Raw genomic sequence first — 19,859 nt, 5'->3', positions numbered from 1 at the left:
GCATGATTTGTGATTTGTCTCTGATTAGGGTACTGTACAAATATTTACATATACAAGTACATAGAAATGGACTAACATTTGTAGACCTTCATGTTATTCAGATAAATTTTACTTCGTACAAAATTCTTACAAAAACATACAGATCATATTACAAATGACTAGAGCTTGGTACATGAAACATTACAGCATTTACAGGAAATGATAAAACATTACAGCATTTACAGGAAATGATATAACAGTACAGCATTTACAGGAAATGAAACATTATAGCATTTACAGGAAATGATAAAACATTACAGGATGATAAAACACTACAGCATTAATAGGAAATGATAAAACAGTACAGAATTTACAGGAAATGATGAAACATTACAGCATTTACAGGAAATGATATAACAGTACAGCATTTACAGGAAATGATATAACAGTACAGCATTTACAGGAAATGATAAAACATTACAGGATGATAAAACATTACAGAATTTACAGGAAATGATAAAACATTACAGCATTTACAGGAAATGAAATAACAGTACAGCATTTACAGGAAATGATGAAAAATTATAGCATTTACAGGAAATGATATAACAGTACAGCATTTACAGGAAATGATAAAACATTACAGCATTAATAGGAAATGATAAAACAGTACAGAATTTACAGGAAATGATGAAACAGTACAGCATTTACATGAAATGTTAAAACAGTACAGCATTAACAGGAAATGATGAAATAGTACAGCATTTACAGGAAATTAAAAAAACCCATAATGCATTGATGGGAAATGATCAAATCACATTTTCACTCACAGCAAAGTAATAATATATTTTCTCCCTTTCGCACTTTCTCCCACTTAAGTCTGTATAACATGTGTCCGTGTGCCCTGTTCCAAGAACTTTTAATTCTCAGTCCTAGCATGTGTTGTGCTGGATACCTAGGAATGACATTTATTGTTATATACTTCTTTGTATCAAAATAAGATTTGCATCACCTTAAGAGTCTGGCATGCTATATATTTTTCACTACAAAGCCAATATTCAATTTTCTGACAGTTTGAAGAAACAAGTACTCAAGTCTTCAACATCAAAAATTGACAGCAAAAACTTTTGGAAGAAGAGTTGAATATGATTTTTTTCTAAATTAGAAATTACCACAACACCTAAGATACCAAGGAACATTTGGCTACAATGATAATTTGTTTTCAGCATTAGATATTTGTTAGGATGAATTAAGAAATATTAATAAGAGATGAGGCTCATGGCTTTAATGGTCATCTGACTTTAAAGTCCCTAGTAAGTACTTTTGTAGTATATATACTCAGTAGCAAGTATATGTGTATTGATACAACAAATGTTGGTCATGGCGACCATCTTAGATTTCTGACCAACATGTAAATTAGCAACATTTGGTCAGAACCATCTCAGGATCATTTTAGACAAATTTAAAACAAATCCCACTGGTGGAACTTAAGTAGAAGTTTAAATTGTGTTTTTCAAAATGGTGGCTATGGCAGCTATCTTGGACTTCGGCCTGACCCAACAATAACAATACTTGATCTGGACCATCTCAGAATCACTTCAGGAAAGTTAGAGCTGAATCTCACTGATTTAACTTGAGAAAAATGTTGATATAGACATTCAGGAAAGTGATGATTGTGCAATTATGTTATAAAATGGCTGCTGTGACTGTGTTAGAAGGCCAAAAAAACACTTTGTAAGGTTCCTTTCCTTCACATCCTCACCTATTTCAAGCTCAATGACACCAGCGGAACTGAAGAAGTTCAAAATTTGGTTTTCAATATTGCAATCATCTTCGATTTGACAGCCCCAAAGAATAAGAACACTGAATCCCACTGGTGGAATTTGAGAAGAAGTTTGAAATGTGGAAAGTTTACAGATGGCGCACAATGGACAGCTGTCAGGGGACGACGACAGATGAAGCATGATGGGAGTAGGTCATCCAGACCTTTTGGATCAGATGACCTTACAATGGCGTTCTCTTACAGTATATTGCAGAGGTATCAATAAGTACTAAAATTAAGTAAAGTGACCAAGGGTAAAAACATTACTTAACCACAGACAGAAAACATAACTATATCTATTCAACATCAACAGATTTTGAATACAGAGACAGTTATTGTGAAAAGTTCTATAGTCGTAATAAATGAGGATAATTCTACTTAAGGTAATTTTAAATTATAGACTGGCACAAGAACATTGTATACCACCATGTACACAAGTATCCACCATGTACACAAGTATCCACCATGTACACAAGTATCCACCACGTACACAAGTATCCACCACGTACACAAGTATCCACCACATACACAAGTATCCACCACATACACAAGTATCCACCACATACACAAGTATCCACCATGTACACAAGTATCCACCACGTACACAAGTATCCACCATGTACACAAGTATCCACCACGTACACAAGTATCCAACATGTACACAAGTATCCACCATGTACACAAATATCCACCATGTACACAAGTATCCACCACGTACACAAGTATCCACCATGTACACAAGTATCCAACATGTACACCAGTATCCATCATGTACACAAGTATCCATCATGTACACAAGTATCCACCATGTACACAAGTATCCACCACGTACACAAGTATCCACCACATACACAAGTATCCACCACATACACAAGTATCCAACATGTACACAAGTATCCACCACATACACAAGTATCCACCACGTACACAAGTATCCACCATGTACACATGTATCCACCATGTACACAAGTATCCACCATGTACACAAGTATCCATCATGTACACAAGTATCAACCATGAACACAAGTATCCTCCATGTACACAAGTATCCACCACATACACAAGTATCCTCCATGTACACAAGTATCCACCACATACACAAATATCCATCACACACACACAAGTATCCACCACGTACACAAGTATCCACCACATACACAAGTATCCTCCATGTACACAAGTATCCACCATGTACACAAGTATCCACCACGTACACAAGTATCCACCACGTACACAAGTATCCACCACGTACACAAGTATCCACCATGTACACAAGTATCCACCATGTACACAAGTATCCACCACATACAAAAGTATCCACCACATACACAAGTATCCAACATGAACACAAGTATCCACCATGTACACAAGTATCCTCCATGTACACAAGTATCCACCACATACACAAATATCCATCACACACACACAAGTATTCATCACATACACAAGTATTCATCACACACACAAGTATTCATCACACACACAAGTATTCATCACACACACAAGTATCCACCATGTACACAGGTAACCACCATGTACACAAGTATCCATCTCTTAAAATTATATTACAAACATTTTCCTACTTGGTGCAAAATAATTCTGCACTTTCAAATCCTGTCATTCCTAATGAGGATTTTTTTTTTTAAGAATTAGCTATATTTCCCTTTCTGGTCCCCCACTCCATCCTCAGAGGATTCACATCCTTCATTTATGGAACATTTGATCGCCTTTGCCCTATAATACTTGAGACAAAATTATCAAAATCCATTCAGCCGTTTAAGACGAGTAGAGATTTAAAGGATTTATCTCTATTTCTCCTATTGGGCCCCAACCCTCTAACCTCAGAGGAGCACTCTCCATTTATACAACAGAGGATTGGATATTCTGTGCCAAATGATCCATTCACTTGTTTAGGACTAAAGTGATTTAAAGCAAATATGGACAATGTACCCTAATGTAATCTTTAATTCTAGACTTTAATTCTCACACAAATTTCACCAGACTTTAATTTTCACACAAATCTCACCAGACAATGATTCTCACACATCTCACCAGATTTCAATTCTCACACAAATCTCACCAGACTTTAATTCTCCACATGTGAAATCCACATACATGTTCATGATTGTATACAATCCACACATTTAAACCATTCACATACAATTCACACACAATCCACATACATATAGCTATCACACACACAAACACATAATCCACACACACAAACACACAATCCACATACATAAGTACACACAATCCACACAAACATACAATCCACATATATCCTGTTACACAAGATAAAATGGTCACTGAAAGAATCAAACATCAACAGTAAGTACAAAATCCATGATAAAACAATCTCGCATAATAAATGAAATTCTGCTGATAATGCTAAAACTTTCACAGTAAAAAACATTAACAATCAAAACTAATACTTGGTATTGATAACAAAACATCAGGGGAAAACAACAAGTTATTCAAAAATAATATTTGCAAATATATAGAGAACCATCTTTTATAAAGCGAGATATTTAATAATCCACTTCTGATAGATTAAAACGATTGCATTGAGACATAACACGTAAGATCAACATACTAGGTAAGTTACATACAGCTTTAGGGAATACACAGATCAGTACATAAACATTACTGTACAGCCCTAGATCTAGGCCATACACCAGTACTCAGATAGGTACATACATTACTGTACAGCCCTAGATCAAGGCCATACGCCAGTACTCAGATCAGTACATAAACATTACTGTACAGCCCTAGATCTAGGCCATACACCAGTACTCAGATAGGTACATCAACATTACTGTACAGCCCTAGATCTAGGCCATACACCAGTACTCGGATAGGTACATAAATTACTGTACAGTCCTAGATCTGGGCCATACGCCAGTACTCAGATCGGTACATAAACGTTACTGTACAGCCCTAGATCAAGGCCATACGCCAGTACTCAGATAGGTACATAAATTACTGTACAGGCCTTGATCAAGGCCATACGCCAGTACTCAGATAGGTACATACATTTCTGTACAACCCTAGATCTAGACCATACACCAGTACTCAGATCGGTACATAAATTACTGTACAGCCCTTGATCAAGGCCATACGCCAGTACTCAGATTGGTACATAAACATTACTGTACAACCCTAGATCTAGGCCATACGCCAGTACTCAGATAGGTACAGCTTTAGGGAATACACTGATCGGTACATACATTACTGTACAGCCCTAGATCAAGGCCATACACCAGTACTCAGATAGGTACATAAATTACTGTACAGCCCTAGATCTGGGCCATACACCAGTACACAGATCAGTACATAAACATTACTGTACAACCCTAGATCAAGGCCATACGCCAGTACTCAGATAGGTACATACATTACTGTACAACCCTAGATCTGGGCCATACGCCAGTACTCAGATAGGTACATACATTACTATACAACCCTAGATCTAGGCCATACACCAGTACTCAGATAGGTACATAAATTACTGTACAGCCCTAGATCTGGGCCATACGCCAGTACTCAGATTGGTACATAAATTACTGTACAGCCCTAGATCTAGGCCATACACCAGTACTCGGATAGGTACATAAATTACTGTACAGTCCTAGATCTGGGCCATACGCCAGTACTCAGATCGGTAAATAAACGTTACTGTACAGCCCTAGATCAAGGCCATACGCCAGTACTCAGATAGGTACATAAATTACTGTACAGGCCTTGATCAAGGCCATACGCCAGTACTCAGATAGGTACATACATTTCTGTACAACCCTAGATCTAGGCCATACACCAGTACTCAGATAGGTACATAAATTACTGTACAGCCCTTGATCAAGGCCATACGCCAGTACTCAGATTGGTACATAAACATTACTGTACAACCCTAGATCTAGGCCATACACCAGTACTCAGATAGGTACATACATTTCTGTACAACCCTAGATCAAGGCCATACGCCAGTACTCCAATAGGTACATTAATTACTGTACAGCCTTTGATCAAGGCCATACGCCAGTACTCAGATAGGTACAGCTTTAGGGAATACACTGATCGGTACATAAACATTACTGTACAGCCCTTGATCAAGGCCATACGCCAGTACTCAGATAGGTACAGCTTTAGGGAATACACTGATCGGTACATAAACATTACTGTACAGCCCTTGATCAAGGCCATACGCCAGTACTCAGATAGGTACATAAACGTTACTGTACAGCTCTAGATCTAGGCCATACACCAGTACTCAGATCAGTACATACATTACTGTACAACCCTAGATCAAGGCCATATGCCAGTACTAAGATAGGTACAGCTTTAGGGAATACACTGATCGGTACATAAACATTACTGTATAGCCCTAGATCTAGGCATTACGCCAGTACCCATAGTACCCATAGAGGTACATTAAAGTTACTACAGCCCCTTAGATCTAGGCGATACGCCAGTATCCTTTGAGGTTCATTAAATTACCATACAACGTCAGATCTTAGACTAGTGAATACACTAATATTCAATATAGACATTAAAGCATTGTGAGTCTACCACAAATCTGGTAAGTAATTTCTCTTTCAATAAGAATACATTATTTTTCAGTTCAAAAACACTATTTTTTACATAGCTATAGTTAAGAAGTAAAAAATTGTATGTAAATATCACAAAAAAAAAAAAATGTACAACTGGCTTATTATTACACCAATGTTTTGGTGTGAAAACTTGTATAGGGTATCATATCACAATAACAACACAGTCACTATTTCATTCAGATTCTCAAAGTTGGCAATATATATATTAAGTGTTTTAATGTGAATTTAAAATTCAAACACATGATTAATTCACTAGCTTCAATATCAATGACTTAGTCATGTCACAATATACATCTGTATCAACATAAAGTAGAGCTTGGCCGTCGCCGCGATGTCACTTTCATGCCCATCATGGCAGCTCGAACACTTAAAGTCAAGGTAGAACCTAAACACAGTTTTGTGGGAACTGTTGGACCGCCGGGCATCTGGAACATTGCTGTCCTGACGGCCGATATCCCATCATCTGTTGGCTCGATGGCCATGGCCACAACATCAAATGGATGCTCCTCCTTCGCCATGGGCTGAAATGGAAGTTGTAGAGTCTCTACAGGAGTGAGGGCCATCCCTGTAGTGTTACGATTAGATAACTTCATATATTTTGTTCGCCTTGGTAACGGCGTTGACACAAAAGGCATAGGTTCAGGTTCAATAAGAATAAGAACACGAGCAAAAGGACGTGACGCCATATGCATCATCTCTTTTGCACGCTCACGTCTGCTTCTCTGAGCATCGACAGCCTGCTTCAGTTTCCAAAGCAACACACACATGGCAAGAAATAGGAAAAAACTGGAGAAAAATACGGAGAAAAACACAAACAGATCTATATGTGTCTGATCTTGTCGAAAGTAAAGATTTCCGTACGTCTCGTTGGATGTTGGACCTCCACGTCCGTGCATAACAACGTAAAACTTGGAGGTCTTGAGTCCCAACTCGAGTGGCAGTGTAATGACCACCCGGGACTGAACGTTTTGGATGATGAGGATCGTATGGGTCATCTTCACCGTATGGTACGTGTGGAAGTCATTAGCCTTAAGTTCGATCAGGTCATGCCACTTGTGAGAGGAACTGTTCTGCACACTGCGTTTGTGACGCCCACCGTGATGAAGTGCGTGAGAGTGGGGGAATATCCTGTCCAGAGCGGGGTCGAGTCTGATACTGTGAGAACCATTAACCTTGCTCACGTCCACAATAAAGGTCTGGTCACTTGATGAAAAGTAGATGTCCACTCCTAGACAAAACATAGAAAATATTTCATATACTCTTAGTTATCATTTACACCAAAGAAGGCTTTAAAGTTATACCTTGTGTTATCCACGATAGGTCATGCCAGTCTGTGGCCCTAACTCAGGTAAAATATTCAGAAATCATTGTCGCAGTTGTCATCGACTATGGTGACAATGTGTAAGTTCATTTGGGAGGGGACTTTGAAACAAAAGTTGATGACAGAAACATCTTAAGGGTGAGGTTGGTTCGTTAGGGAATATATAAATATTATATGAGAATATTCGGAGATTATTTTCGTGTCATAAGAAGCTGGGGTTATACCTCCTTTGGTGATATCTATCGTAACTCGGATGTCCACATTGAGGTAGCGTGGTTGGACGGCAAAGAAGACGGTGCGTCCCATTAAAAGGGGCCCAGGATTTTGGTTACAGTTCTTTTGTGTGTCTGGATCCAAGCAGTAATCCCGGTCGACCGTCATCTGGCGGTAACAGTGGTGGCCGTTTGTGGGAGTCCCAAGGAAATATTCCTTACAGGCTGAACACTACAAAACAGAAAATCTCGGAATTGAACGGCACAACTAGGAACCGAGGGAAACCTACATATAACAAAACAGAAAATCTCAGAAATGAACGATACAACAAGGAACCAACGGAAACCTACATATTACAAAACAGAAAATCTCAGAAATGAACGATACAACAAGGAACCAACGGAAACCTACATATTACAAAACAGAAAATCTCAGAAATGAACGATACAACTGGGAACCGAGGGAAACCTACATATTACAAAACAGAAAATCTCAGAAATGAACGATACAACTAGGAACCGAGGGAAACCTACATATTACAAAACAGAAAATCTCAGAAATGAACGATACAACAAGGAACCAACGGTAACCTACATATTACAAAACAGAAAATCTCAGAAATGAACGATACAACAAGGAACCAACGGAAATCTACATACATGTATTACAAAACAGAAAATCTCAGAAATGAACGATACAACAAGGAACCGAGGGAAACCTACATATTACAAAACAGAAAATCTCGGAATTTAATGGCACAACTAGGAACCAAGGGAAACCTACATATCAAGTTTCAGAAATATCCTTCCAGTACATATCACGGACAATGAACCACAGACGTAGGGTGATGATGGTGGGCTAACAAAGTACTCAAAACAAGACAAGAGGCCCATACACAGGGCCTTAAGTCATATGCCTTTCATAAAAATTTGATACTTTGCTTACAATTACATAAAAGCCTATTTTGTTGTAGCATTTCCAATGCTATTAATACTATCTCTATGAAAACTACAGTAAACTTTATATCTCTTTACTGGGCTGGGCTGGGGGGGGGGGGGGGCATCATAATGTCCTTGGGGTAATGAATTCCACAATTTTGATAAAAACACCTGAAGACCTTCCCACTTAAGCCGAATAATAGATTCTGATATATCATGTCTGAAGAAGATGGTTGTTGAAATCTTAGCAAATTTTACCCCTTTTGGCCCCCACCCCTCAGGGCCCAGGGGGTCGGGGTTCATATAATTCACAAATTTTGTTCGTTTTATTGTATGGAAGTTTCCTGCAAAGTTTCATCAAAATCAGTTAAGGGGTTTTAAAGGAAATGAAAAAAAATGTGGAGGAATTCAAGGCCAGCGTACGATGGATGGCGGACAACGATGGACAGATCATGACAGCAATAGGTCACCCAAGGTCATCCTGACCCTCTGGTCAGATGACCTAAAACATTCAGCCCGGAGATTACCTGTTTCTGCCAACACTTCTCTATTGATTCCTTGTCAATTTTCTGACTCTGGCACGGACTTTCGGTGTTATTGGCACAGCGACAGTTCAGGCCAGACTTGCTGTCACACATGTCACTGTGGCCGTGGCATTGGCACCTGTAAATACAAATTACCATTAATGATACATTGTATGTCTCACCTGACTCTCCTGTCAGTATCATAGTAAGTTATAAGCAATCTCGAAAACTCGACAACATTCCGATATACATGTATTACACAACTTGTTTCAATTTGAATATCAACAGACTTGGAGAAAAATTGACGATCTTCTATAAATTTCTCAAAATCTTAAGTTTTTAACCCCATAATTCACCAAAACTGAAGCAGGTAAACTATAGGGTACGTTGAGATGTCTATACTACAATGGAACTTTACTCCAGGTTTGGCTGGAATAACTCGGATACTTTTTGAGACACTGAGCTAAACATATAGACTTCAGATTCCCAGCATCACTCATTTCCAGAGTCACTGGAAAATAAATTCTGGACAATTTCCCAGATATGAAAGGTGTGTTGAGATGTCCTCTATGTGATCTAAGCATAAACCGGGATATCAAGGTCATCTACATATGATATCAACATGTACTTCAAGGTCATCTACATCGGGTTTAAACCTGTACCTCAAGGTCATCTACATCTGGTATAAACATGTACCTCAAGGTCATCTACATCTGGTATAAACATGTACCTCAAGGTCATCTACATCTGGTATAAACATGTACCTCAAGGTCATCTACATCTGGTATAAACATGTACCTCAATGTCATCTACATCTGGTATAAACATGTACCTCAAGGTCATCTACATCTGGTATAAACATGTACCTCAATGTCATCTACATCTGGTATAAACATGTACCTCAAGGTCATCTACATCTCGTATAAACATGTACCTCAAGGTCATCTACATCTCGTATAAACATGTACCTCAAGGTCATCTACATCTGGTATAAACATGTACCTCAATGTCATCTACATCTGGTATAAACATGTACCTCAAGGTCATCTACATCTGGTATAAACATGTACCTCAATGTCATCTACATCTGGTATAAACATGTACTTCAAGGTCATCTACATCGGGTTTAAATCTGTACCTCAAGGTCATCTACATCTGGTTTAAATCTGTACCTCAAAGTCATCTACATCTTGTATTAATGTTCTTCAACACCTCTTACATTATTATGTGTGTACGCGAGTCTTAATATATACATATTGCCTGTAATGGTGACATACTTTATACACTTATCAAAGGCCGTTTTGCCCTCTTTCTCCACCCTGAAGAAGCCGTCTAGACACTTCTCACAGCGTCGCCCCTCCGTATTGTCCATACAGTTGAGACACAATGCCTCGTCCTCCTTCGGCCCACGTGATCCAAAGTTGTTAGGGTATGTGCTCTGTAGTAAAAATCAAGCTTTTATAAAGTTGTTTACATGCATGTATATTATATAATTTTAATACCTAAGCATTGCCTATATAAAAACTACACATAAAACTAACAGGATAAAGTGTCTAAGTTTCCAGACATGATTGGAACAGTACTATGTCAAGATTCATAAATATTAACTTAAAACCCAGAAGTACGGAGGATATGAGTGGTGGTTGGTATTTGATAACTTACGTCCCAGAAGTACGGAGGATATGAGTGGTGGTTGGTATTTGATAACTTACGTCCCAGAAGTATGGAGGATATGAGTGGTGGTTGGTATTTGATAACTTACGTCCCAGAAGTACAGAGGATATGAGTGGTGGTTGGTATTTGATAACTTACGTCCCAGAAGTACGGAGGATATGAGTGGTGGTTGGTATTTGATAACTTACGTCCCAGAAGTACGGAGGATATGAGTGGTTGTTGGTATTTGATAACTTACGTCCCAGAAGTACGGAGGATATGAGTGGTTGTTGGTATTTGATAACTTACGTCCCAGAAGTACGGAGGATATGAGTGGTGGTTGGTATTTGATAACTTACGTCCCAGAAGTATGGAGGATATGAGTGGTGGTTGGTATTTGATAACTTACGTCCCAGAAGTACGGAGGATATGAGTGGTGGTTGGTATTTGATTACTTACGTCCCAGAAGTACGGAGGATATGAGTGGTTGTTGAACCCTCCCCTGAATGTACAGTTAGGTGTATGGTTGTGGCAGTGTTCCATACAAGGAACACATGGCTTCTTGTCCTCTGGTGAGCCCACATACAGCTGCTCACAATACTTACAGTGAGGGCCCTGGAATATAATCAAAACTCAATACAACATTCACACTATATATATATATATATATATACTATTTCAAAATCTTTGTAACAAATCCCAATCATCAATTAACAAGACAATTAAGCAAATTACAGTCCCCCATCGGATGTGAAATTAAATGCAAAGAATGCATACCGGTAAATGATAGATTGGCAATAAACAAACAAGCTTAAGCTTGTTCCATGAGATACAGTTGCCAAATTTTTTTATATGTTGGTCAAAGGTCAAAATATAGGTCAGTGTGAATATGTGACAGAGCCCGGACATACTTTCCTATAATGTAAGTAAAAGGTTAAAATGTAGGTCAGAGTGACATAATTTTGACCCATCACCTCAGTTCATGTTTAGCATTGTTTAACGTCCTATTAACAGTGATAGTGTGGAATGGCTGCTAACTTTATTGTGACACCTCACTGAATCAATGCCTCAAGTATGAAGTGTCAGTGTCAAGTAGTGTAGAAGATAGAGCACTAGCCCACACAATATTTTTCTTTGATGTAGATCAAAGGTCAAAATGTAGGTCAGAGTGACCTAATTTTGACACATGACACTTTGCCTCAACAAGGTGAACCATATGAATTGCCAGTGTCAAGTAGTGTAGGAGAGAGAGACAGAACATGATACTGTGTGGAAAAACAAAAGGACGTACACAACTACAGTCCTTCCTAGTTCCAAGTGAGAGGATTAAAAAGTGTTTTTCATTATTAATTTCAAAGACTTACCAGTGTGTTGTTGACACAGGCGAGACAGTTGTCCTTCTCCAGAGCACTGCGACACTTACTGTAGCCATTACACATACACTTGGTACTGCAGTCATCGCCTACCCATCCAAAGTCACATGTACAGTGGTCAGGGGCATCACACACGCCATGAACGCAGCCCTCATGGCAAACTGGCTCACAGATCCCCTTACTGTAAAATAACATCTATCTATATACATATGTATACACACACATCCCCTTACTGTATAATTAACATCTATCTATATACATATGTATACACACACATCCCCTTACTGTATAATTAACATCTATCTATATACATATGTATACACACAGATCCCCTTACTGTATAATTAACATCTATCTATATACATATGTATACACACAGATCCCCTTACTGTAAAATTAACATCTATCTATATACATATGTATACACACAGATCCCCTTACTGTATAATTAACATCTATCTATATACATATGTATACACACAGATCCCCTTACTGTATAATTAACATCTATCTATATACATATGTATACACACAGATCCCCTTACTGTATAATTAACATCTATCTATACATATGTATACACACAGATCCCCTTACTGTATAATTAACATCTATATATATATATATATATATATATATACACACAGATCCCCTTACTGTATAATTAACATCTATCTATATACATATGTATACACACACATCCCCTTACTGTATAATTAACATCTATCTATATACATATGTATACACACACATCCCCTTACTGTATAATTAACATCTATCTATATACATATGTATACACACAGATCCCCTTACTGTATAATTAACATCTATCTATATACATATGTATACACACAGATCCCCTTACTGTATAATTAACATCTATCTATACATATATATACACACAGATCTCCTTACTGTATAATTAACATCTATCTATACATATGTATACACACAGATCCCCTTACTGTATAATTAACATCTATCTATATATATATGTATACACACACAGATCCCCTTACTGTATAATTAACATCTATCTATATATATATGTATACACACAGATCCCCTTACTGTATAATTAACACCTATCTATATATATGTATACACACAGATCCCCTTACTGTATAAAATTTTAACATCTATCTATACATATGTATACACACAGATCCCCTTACTGTATAATTAACATCTATCTATACATATGTATACACACAGATCCCCTTACTGTATAATTAACATCTATCTATACATATGTATACACACAGATCCCCTTACTGTATAATTAACATCTATCTATATACATATGTATACACACAGATCCCCTTACTGTATAATTAACATCTATATATACATATGTATACACACAGATCCCCTTACTGTATAATTAACATCTATCTATACATATGTATACACACAGATCCCCCTTACTGTATAATTAACATCTATTTATACAGACAGACAAACCCAAGATGGACAGATAAACAAACATAAGATGGACAGACACACAAACACAAGATGAACAGACAGACAAACAAAAGATGGACAGACAGACAAACGTAAGATGGACAGACAGACAAACATAAGATGGACAGACAAACATAAGATGGACAGACACACAAACACAAGATGAACAGACAGACAAACATAAGATGGACAGACAGACAAACACAAGATGGACAGACAAACACAAGATGGACACACAGACAAACATCAGATGGACAGACAGACAAACACAAGATGGACAGACAAACATAAGGTGGACACACAGACAAACATAAGATGAACAGACAACATAAGATGGACAGACAGACAAACACAAGATGAACAGACAGACAAACATAAGATGGACAGACAAACAAGATGAACAGACAGACAAACATAAGATGGACAAACACAAGAAAGACACACACAAACACAAGATGGACAGACAGACAAACACAAGATGGACACACAAACATAAGATGGACACACAAACATAAGATGGACACACAGACAAACACAAGATGGACAGACAGACAGACACAAGATGGGCAGACAGACACAAGATGGACACAGACTAACAAGATGAACAGACAGACAAACATTAGATGGACAAACACAAGATGGACAGACACACAAACACAAGATGGACAGACAGACAAACACAAGATGGACAGACAAACAAACACAAGATGGACAGACAGACAAACATAAGATGGACAGACAAACAAACACAAGATGGACAGACAGACAAACACAAGATGGACAGTGGATAACATAACACAGATAAGACAGTTGACACATCTACACACGGACAGATGAAAGTCTGTTAATACCTTTCCTTCCAGAGGTAGCCCTTCTTACACTCGCACGTGAAACCCTTTGGTTTGTCTATACACCGCTGTCGTTCCTTGTCACAATTGTGATGGTTATTAAAACACTCATTCTCAGTGAGGCAATTGGTGAACACCCACTGTGGTGGTCCCATAGAGAGACGAAGGAATGGTTTGTCCTCAACTACAAATATATAATGTTCACAGCTGTCAGGGATGGCCCTCAAGAGAAACATTCACATGCGTAAAACTCAAAAGGTGAACTAACACAGTCACTTAAACCTGCCTGCTTAAAGAGGCATTCCTTCGTCTGGACAGCAGAAACATGCAAAATTTCCATTGATGAAATCTATGTCTGAACAAGGATTATATGAGTGTTTGTGCCTACTAGTAATGAAATTAATGCCGATATGTACAGAAAATGACAAATCGTACCCAAATACCGCCTGTCTTTGCAGTAATTAGTGATACTTCGGGGCAAATTAAGAATTTTTAGGACTTAATACTTGAAGAACTTCAGTTTACCTTGCGAGTAAAACTGCCGCAAACTTTAACTACTTGGGAAAAATACATATTTTCCATTAAGTTCCATTTTGACGACCTAAACTTTATTAAAACGAAGGAATACTCCTTTAATTATCTTATTCTTTACCTAGCTTACAACAACATATACCGCGCTAACTCATTTGTGTGGCAAGTAATCATGGCATAAGCCATGCTTGTGAAGCATCTAGAATGTACCAAATGTTTCTTGTTAAAAACATTCGGAACTCACTGGAATTATTCATATCTAGTAAAGACTGAATCTAGGTCTTCTTTGTGTTTGTTACACATAGTGGAGGGTTTATATATGTAAAACTTTCAAGATAAAGACCGACAATGGAGCAGGTGATGAGTAAGCAACTTTCGTTCGTAAACATGGCGAAGATGTGGTCAACATGGGAAGATAATGGTGACAATCTATTGTCTCTGTTTCAACAGATAATGTTCATTTTCAAATTTAAAACAGTTTATTTTCTATATATCTATTTAGATATTCATTATATTTTTTGCAGAGTGAACATCATATAAAACAAATGAGTAAATTGGTCAAAAAGAATGTTGCAGTGATGCATATATTATAATAATACAGTACAGCATGGTATGGGTAAAATAACCAGTAAAATAATTATGTAAATACATATAGTAAGATATAACCATACCTGGTAGTTCTCCCTCATACGGCTCCACCTTATCTTCATCACATCGACCCCCAATGGGGCTGTTTACACCTCCCTTCATGCAGACTCCAATCCCATTGAGCCCTAGGTATGCGCACCAGCCACATCCTGGGGCCTGAAGGCAGTCCGAGCACAACCTATATTCCATACATGGTCGTGGACATTTAGTACGTGTGGCCTGAATGATGAGGCCACATTCTCCCCCGGCACAGTGAAGATGGTGGTAGGCAGGTGGCATACACTGTAATCACAATATAGTACTTTTTAATGCAGATTACTGGACCTATACTTGTGGTAATTATATCGGTCACAGATTATATAATTACTGGACCTATACTTGTGGTAATTATATCAGTCACAGATTACTGGACCTATACTTGTGGTAATTATATAGGTCACAGATTACTCGACCTATACTTGTGGTAATTATATAGGTCACAGATTACTCGACCTATACTTGTGGTAATTATATCGGTCACAGATTACTCGACCTATACTTGTGGTAATTATATAGGTCACAGATTACTCGACCTATACTTGTGGTAATTATATAGGTCACAGATTACTCGACCTATACTTGTGGTAAGTCACAGATTACTCGACCTATACTTGTGGTAAGTCAGATTACTCGACCTATACTTGTGGTAATTATATAGGTCACAGATTACTGGACCTATACTTGTGGTAAGTCACAGATTACTCGACCTATACTTGTGGTAAGTCACAGATTACTCGACCTATACTTGTGGTAATTATATAGGTCACAGATTACTGGACCTATACTTGTGGTAAGTCACAGATTACTCGACCTATACTTGTGGTAATTATATAGGTCACAGATTACTCGACCTATACTTGTGGTAATTATATAGGTCACAGATTACTCGACCTATACTTGTGGTAATTATATAGGTCACAGATTACTTGACCTATACTTGTGGTAAGTCACAGATTACTCGACCTATACTTGTGGTAAGTCAATCACAGGTAATGTAGAGAAACAGAGACGGCATTACAGAGGAAAACGGGGACAAACAACAGGCTTAGTGGAAACAGAGACGACATTACGGAGGAAAACAGGACAAACACCAGGCTTAGTGGAAACAGAGACTACATAACGGAGGAAAACAGGGACAAACAACAGACTCAGTGGAAACAGAGACGACATTACGGAGGAAAACAAGGACAAACAACAGACTTAGTGGAAACAGAGACGACATTACGGAGGAAAACAGAGACAAACAACAGACTTAGTGGAAACAGAGACTACATTACGGAGAAAAACAGGGACAAACAACAGGCTTAGTGGAAACAGAGACTACATTACGGAGGAAAACGGAGACAAACAACAGGCTTAGTTGAAACAGAGACGACATTACAGAGGAAAACAGGGACAAACAACAGGCTTAGTGGAAACAGAGATTACATTACGGAGGAAAACGGGGACAAACAACAGGCTTAGTGGAAACAGACTACATTACGGAGGAAAACAGGGACAAACAACAGGCTTAGTGGAAACAGGGACGACATTACGGAGGAAAACAGGGACAAACAACAGTGTAATTACCTCTTGCAGCATCTCACTCCAGATACATTCCTTCGATCCACCTTCACTACCGATCGACTTGAGGCAGGAAGTACAGGTTTGGTAGGTGTGGCACCGAGCAGGACACATTACCAGGGAATTTGATGTGGAGTACCGCGACAGGAAACAACCCCACTCAAACGGATTATTTCCTGCCAGGAGCAGCGTCATCTCAGCTACAATGTACAGTGGTTATCATATACAAACATTGTCGTAAAAAGAAGGCTCACATGATATCATAAAGTATACTTGTTTTCTGGGTTTATTGCGCCGTGAACAGCCAGGGTCATTTTGATTTGGGGTGTCCTTGTAGTAGTTGGTGACTACCTCACGGAACAACATATGGATGACCTGTCCCATTTCATCAAGTGCAAATAAGATAAAAGGTGCCCAAGGACACAAGCACGACAGGCACAGACTAGTCCGTTTCTCAGCTTCCAGAGAAACACAAACTGACACGGGTAGGGAGAGTCGAACCACGCCCCTCAGATCTTCACCCGAGATTACATGGCCGACACTCTAACCGACTGTTCACCCGAGATTACATGGCCGACACTCTAACCGACTGTTCACCCGAGATTACATGGCCGACACTCTAACCGACTGTTCACCCGAGATTACATGGCCGACACTCTAACCGACTGTTCAACTGAGATTACATGGCCGACACTAACCGACTGAGCTATCGTAGCCCCTGTTATGAAGTATACAGACAGTTCATATATGGATATAAGACAGAAACAACTAGTTCATGTATCAACATAATACATTAAGGAGATGGATAAGAAGTAAGAAACACTGATTTATTGACTCACCTTTCCGCTTGAGCCCATTGGACCAGACACAGCTGTGAGCTTGGCACTTTTCACAGTCTGAAGCAGTGCAGGAAAACTCTTCACACTGTCCAGCCTGTAGCTTCACTTGGTTCAGCATGCTTGTGTCACACTCGTTTTCTAACTTACATTCACTGCCATAAGGAATGCATTTACCCCGGGGACAGTTGGTACACCATTTACAAGCCTACAAAATAAAGTGATCCCATTATTCAAGGCAGAATCATATAACAAATAACCTGATACCATAAAGATATGAAAACACAAAACCAACAGACTAAAACACAAAACCAACAGACTTATGCACAAACCAGCACTATCCACAAAGCTCAGGAAAACATCTTTTGAGTGATGTCCAACGTCGATACAGGTTAAAACATACATATTACCCTACAGCTGCAATGAGTCAAAACCAAACTGCCGTATCTAATATTTAGAATACAGATTTAAAGTTGGTTGGTTTTTAAATTCTAACATATTTGATTATGAAGGAGATTGTTATAATTTTGGCCAATTTAATCCATTTTGGACCCACCACTCAGCCTAAAGGGTAGGTTAGAATCAAAATATTCATACCATCAAACGTTGCTTCATGTCATTTCATAACTGTTTTCCAATAAACTATAATAGCAAAATTCATCCATTTCCAAATAGTGAACATGGCAGTATGACTTTATAATTTTGATAAAACACCAAAGACCGTTTCACCCAGTATGAAGAGTGGCCAAGTTCATTTTAGCTAATTTAAACCATTTTGATCCTGCCCCTCAGCCCCATGGGAAGGTGAGGATTCTTCATGCATATAATTCTATAACAAACTACATGCCAGTACTGGTCTAACTTACAGCTGCATATGACACAATATACAAGACATTCCCCAGTAATATAACAACTCAAAACTAAATATGGTAGGGTACTCTTCAAGACCCAATTTGCCATCCCAAAAGGAAAACTTGGCAATGGTAGGTAATGGAGCAAAAGGCCTTACTTTGTCTACAGTGGACCACCAGGCTTGATTTTGTATGTGGCACTCCAGGGGGATTTCAAATATAAAATTTTGTAGATTCCAGGTTAAAGTGGAGATTTTGTCATATAAACTCTCATATCAACTAATGCTAGGCAGTTATCCCTGTTTATTCTGAAAGAAGATTTATTGGTTTTTTTTGGGTTTTTTTCCCATTCCAGTATACATCAATAGATTTATGCAAAGACTACAGACAAGCAATGTATTTAAGATACCTTGGAGTTCTGTTTGAAGTGAGGAAAGGTAGCCAGGCACTCGGAGCAGGACTTATACTGGAAGCAGGAGCGTTCTAGGTGCCACTGCAGACTGCACTGTTCGCCCGTAATCACCGTCACATGGGGTGCCTCACAGCTATAAAACAAATAGAAATTATACACTTGTATCAACTTTCAAGTCCATCTTATTCCTTTGGATCCCATGGGTATAAAAAAACAAGAGGCCCACTGGGCCTGTA

The 19,859-nt window shown here is 38.4% G+C and overlaps 1 protein-coding gene across 1 annotated transcript in view; it reads right to left on the bottom strand.

Moving 5' to 3' along the window:
• Positions 1-91: 91 nt before the first annotated feature.
• The window catches only part of LOC117322131 (multiple epidermal growth factor-like domains protein 8), a 74,293-nt gene continuing 54,525 nt past the window's right edge, over positions 92-19,859 (bottom strand). Inside the window, exons 24-34 of the mRNA XM_033876897.1 lie at positions 19,621-19,756; positions 18,364-18,568; positions 17,531-17,724; positions 15,946-16,204; positions 14,747-14,927; positions 12,425-12,614; positions 11,520-11,675; positions 10,685-10,845; positions 9,411-9,546; positions 7,957-8,176; positions 92-7,639 (exon numbers count right to left, since the gene is read on the bottom strand). Of these exons, the coding sequence (XP_033732788.1) occupies positions 6,711-7,639; positions 7,957-8,176; positions 9,411-9,546; positions 10,685-10,845; positions 11,520-11,675; positions 12,425-12,614; positions 14,747-14,927; positions 15,946-16,204; positions 17,531-17,724; positions 18,364-18,568; positions 19,621-19,756 (2,767 nt within the window). The 3' untranslated portion in view covers positions 92-6,710. The remainder of the gene's footprint in view (positions 7,640-7,956; positions 8,177-9,410; positions 9,547-10,684; positions 10,846-11,519; positions 11,676-12,424; positions 12,615-14,746; positions 14,928-15,945; positions 16,205-17,530; positions 17,725-18,363; positions 18,569-19,620; positions 19,757-19,859) is intronic.

The sequence above is a fragment of the Pecten maximus genome, chromosome 2 (genome assembly GCF_902652985.1).
Source record: "Pecten maximus chromosome 2, xPecMax1.1, whole genome shotgun sequence".
NCBI lineage: Eukaryota > Metazoa > Mollusca > Bivalvia > Pectinida > Pectinidae > Pecten > Pecten maximus.
Note: the sequence above shows the minus strand (reverse complement) of the source record. Positions and strands in the feature narration are given on the sequence as shown.